Source organism: Nestor notabilis, unplaced genomic scaffold, assembly GCF_000696875.1.
Source record: "Nestor notabilis isolate BGI_N333 unplaced genomic scaffold, ASM69687v1 scaffold24909, whole genome shotgun sequence".
NCBI lineage: Eukaryota > Metazoa > Chordata > Aves > Psittaciformes > Psittacidae > Nestor > Nestor notabilis.
In genome coordinates, this window is record NW_009944490.1 from 7,810 (window position 1) to 12,427 (window position 4,618).

Consider the following 4,618-nt stretch of genomic DNA (forward strand, 5'->3'; position numbering starts at 1 on the left):
AGCAGCTCGGCACCAACTGCAGCAAGATGACAGCTAGAAACCCCCCCGCAAAGCCCCATCCTGGTGAAGGGCTTTGCTGCTCATTAGGCCCTCAGCCAGGAGGTTTAATTACTCTGGCAGCTCGTGCGGGAGCAGCATCTCATCTGTCTCCGCAGGGTTTCAGAGCTCGCGGATCCGCTCGGAGTTCAGTGCCCTTGCCAGTCCCGTGCACAGCTAAGGACAAGCATCACTCCATGATGCTGATAAGCACAGGCATAGACAGGGAATCCCACGGCAGACCCCAGCCTTGCCTTGCCCCGCGCCAAGGCTTAGGATGATGGAGCACGGAGGGGTTTCACGCCAGGTTGCTCCTGGGTGGAGGCTGGTGGATGCAGATGCCGTGGGAAGGAGGACAAAGCCACACACTCTATTTATACACATCCAGCACCTGGAGATGATCTCGGCAGAAGCTGCCTGCCAAAGCTTTGTTATTTATAAACACAGGGGCCTTGGAGAGGCAGGAGGGAGAGGAGAGAAGAGTGGCCCCCCCAGCACCACAGCCCTCCACATCCAGCCCAGAACCACTCTGCCAAGGGGACACCCAGTGCCCAAACCCACCCTGCCTGCCGTGGGTGCAAACCTCACCAGGCTGCTGTGCTCAGCACAAGCTGCTCCCCAGGGCTGGACCAGCAGCATCTCCAGGGGTCCTGGAGTGATACTCCAAGCACTGAGCCCACAGCAGGGACACTGAATGAGACCCCCTTGCACCAAAGGGGTGCTTTATAGAGCAAGAGCCCCCCCCACCACTCCTACCTCTCCGCATCTAGGCAACATCCATGCTGCTGCTGGAAAAACACATCCCCAACTTAGAGCAAAGCAGCTGCCTTGTGATTCCCCCTTCGCTGCTTCACCTCTTTCTAGGAGAATTTAATTTCATGCAGGAACAGGCTTATAATTAATGCTCAGCAGCTCCACGGCCTCTCTGGTCCCCCCTCAACACGCTGCTAATGCAGGTTATTCCCTCCACAACCACATGCATCCTCAGCCTCACTGTCTGAGCAAGCATCAGGCTTCTGATGGAGAGCTGCTGCCATTCATTTGGTCTCATCTCAGTGCAGCCCTGGTATCTTTTATTCATAGATGTTGGCTTTTTGTATTACTTTTTGATAAAAAGCCACATTCCCACATTTCAAACACGGAGGAAAACCTGAAGCCATGTTATTTATTTATTTTGCCACCAGGCTCTGGGAAACTCCATCACCTTGATGGCAAAAAGATCCTCCTCCTCATAGGAAATGTTCTTTATGAGGCTGAGCCAGCCCCTGGAGGGTGACAGGAGGGTTTTTGCTGTATGAATAATGAGTTTCATAACAGAACAAAAACCTGATCTCCCAACTTTGCTCTGCCATGGGGGAAACAGTGGATTTCACCAGCCATGGAGTTCCAGTGGCGATGCTGAAAGCACATCAAGGGGCTTTGCCGCTTGCAGGGAACGAGTGCCCTCACCGCTGCAATGCCTTTTGCATCAACTGCCCCATCTCATATGCAGAATAGAGCTGTTGCAGGAGGAGGCCCAGCCAGCAAGTGTCACACAGCATTGGGAAGACAAATTTGCAGCGGGGTCACACAATGGGAGCGATGCAAAGCCACAGCCCCACACAAACTGTCCCAGCACCAGGAATGGCGTGAGGAGCTCGCACGGACCCCTTACCGGCAGAGGTGATCCATGCGGCACGTGCTGCGCAGGTCCAGGCAGTTGGGCTTCTCCTTGTCCTCATAGGAGCAGGAGGGGACGATGGTTTGGCGCCGGCGCTCGGCACACGCCTGGTCCTTGCAGGAGCAGAAGAGCAGGCGGTAGGTGTACTCGCTGGGCACACGGTCGAAGAACTGCCGCAGCGCCTTGTGGCACTTCCTGCGGCTGCAGTGCTCGCTGGCCGAGATCTCCCTGCTGCACGTGGAGATGTAGCCCGAGCGCAGGCGCTTGCAGTTGTCGTTCAGGTTGCAGGCTTTGGCCGCGTCCAGGCAGTGGTTGCTTTTGGAGTTGGCGGCAGGGTCCATTCCTGCCCAGAGAGCAAGAGGGAGAGGGGGTGAGTTGGCATCAAGATACCCTCAGCACGGGGAGATGCTACAGGGAGGAAGCAGGATGCACCAGTGCGGTTCCCCTGCTTCATCCCCATCCCCCTGATTGATTTTAGTGGTGGCCTTGGCAGTCATTGATGATCTTAAAGGTCTTTTCCGACCCACTGATTCTATGATTTGGAGACCCCCTCTCCAGCCTGGGAAGGGTTAACGCACACCTACTGCAACAGGGGGACCTGAACAGAGTCTCTGGTGCATCGATCATGCCATGAACTCACAATAGCTTTTTTCCTTGTCAATTATTCAAAGAATAATGATTAATTATTCAGCCTGCTCCAGAACAGCACAACCCACTGAGTTGCACGGGGCCACCTCAGCCCCAGATCCTACCCTGGGGCACCCCAAAACTGGGTCACTCCCAGCCATTCCCTCCCTGGGCTGCTACTGGAGGCAGAAACCAGCCAGATCCCACATCCATCCTGGAATCCATCAGCAAGCGAACAGGGATAAGATGGACAAAACCAAACCCCCGGCTGGGAACGAACGCTGAATTGTCTCCTTTTCTGCCAAAACAATGGATCACCCCCAGCAGCCCAGGGGCTGTTTTAGCAGCCACCTTGTTCCTCACCTCCTCCCCAGTAAAATCCTTGGATTCTTCCCTTGTCCCCCAACTTCCACTGCCAAAACCAGCCCTGAGGAGGGGGTTTCCAACAGCCCTATTTGTAGGGCCTTGGTAATTAGCAAATGGCAAGCAGCTGCCTGGGTGAGCATTGAGCATCATCAGCAGCATCTGCCTCCCTTTGCCTCCCCCAGCTGCCTATGGGGGCTTCCCTACAAGTGAGCAGTGCTTTGGGGTGTCTTTTGCAGCACAGGACCCTACTTTGTCTCATTTTCCCATGGTCTTATCCAAGTTGGGGTGAGCCACCAGGCTGGGAGCCATCAGCACGGTGCTGCCTTCGTGAAGGGGTCTTGATTAAAAGGTGAAGCTGGAAGCCCCCTGATGCCACCCTCTGCAAAACCAGCTCACATTCCACTGCCACTGGGGGATGTTTGCAGCTTCTAGGGGCTTGGTGCCACCAGTTCCCACCCACACCATGACAACTGTGGGGTCCCCATGTCTCCTTCACTCAGGGCCAGCACTCCCCACCTGGGCTGTGATGCCTGGAGACCCCAGAGCCAAAGGGTAAAGCCCTTTGGAGAGAGCCCTTGAAATGCCAAATGTGCTATCCCAGTGAGGAACACCCCTGTGGAGATCTACCAGCGATAGGGAGGATGATAAGACATATGTAAAGCGAATTCTTCTTATGATGTATGATTTATAAGCAGATCTGCCTTGAAAAATAGTGCAAGAGGCAAGAAGGTTGCTGGAGCTAAGAGAGATGTTTGAGCTGGTGGATGGTCAGAGTGTGAGCTGGTGCTGGGGGGAATCCTCCTGCAAACAGGCCATAAACCCTATTAGGAATAAATCCATGAGAGGTGGGGAAAGGTGAAGATAAATCCTGTGGGGGTCCACAGCATCCCTGTGCAGCCAAGCCCTGAAGAACAGGTGGAGCAGAGATTGCCATTTTGCAGCCTGGGTCCTTCCAAGTTGAGGGCTGAGGATGGAGACAGCTCATAACCCTGATGCCAGAGGATCAGAAGGGGAAAAAGATGCTTGAAGAGCTTAGGAGACACACTGCCCTCTTGTTCCCTTCCCCACACCAGCTTCTGGTTTCGGGGGGGATGCACTGAGCCCGCTCTGCTCCCTCCCAGCTCCGAGCCCTGCAGATAACAGCACGAGCGCGGGATCTGTGCAAAGCGCTGCCTTATTGTCTAATCCTCAGGAGCATCGCGGCTGCCCTGCCCAGGACCTGCAGGGACCTGGATGCATGTTAATAGAGCTGATGTTTAAAGTGCAGGGTTTCTAGGGAGCTCATTAATAAAGCACAAGCATGAAAATTTCATGAGGTGAGAAGGAACCGTGGAACGAGGGACCAGGGAGGGGATTGTGCTGGGAGACCTGGTGCCACCAGCGGCCCCTCCGCAGGTGCTGCCTCGCCTCTGCACAGGGCAGGGTCCAGGGCAGAGGAGGAGGGTGATGAGAAGGCAGCACTGTGCAGTAGGGGCTGAAGCTGGGGGTCTGGCACCCACCCTCCTCTTGGGTGCTGCTGCTCCAGGTTGGTGCCCACATGGGCAGCGTAGGGCTGGTTTCCCACCCGGAGCCTCTTCCTGCTTCCCTGCAGGCTGTGGATTCCCAAGGGCAGGCTCCAGCCCCATTTGGCACTACAGAGCATCCTCGCTGCCTGCCCAGGATGCTCTGCTCCATGACGGGGGGGTCCAGAAGCAATGTGCATCACCCTCCTCCTCACTCCCACAGCCCCTTCTCTCTGGAGAGGTGAAGTAATCCCTCCACTATCCCCAGCAGCAACCAGCAGCCTCTGCTCAGCCTCGTTATCCAGAGACAGCACAAACAGCTCATTTGCTTCCATCACTTGGGCTCCAGGTCAGGGCTGGGGGTGCTGGGGGGCAAATCACTGCTCCAGCCCAGTGTGAGAGGGACAGGGAAGGGGTGGAAGACGCA

The 4,618-nt window shown here is 55.7% G+C and overlaps 1 protein-coding gene across 1 annotated transcript in view; it reads right to left on the bottom strand.

The window, feature by feature from the left end:
* The window catches only part of LOC104411899 (GDNF family receptor alpha-2), a gene marked incomplete at both ends in the record, with an annotated part of 16,242 nt that overhangs the window by 6,981 nt on the left and 4,643 nt on the right, over positions 1–4,618 (bottom strand). The window contains one exon of the mRNA XM_010022446.1: positions 1,691–2,039. Within this exon, the coding sequence (XP_010020748.1) occupies positions 1,691–2,039 (349 nt within the window). The remainder of the gene's footprint in view (positions 1–1,690; positions 2,040–4,618) is intronic.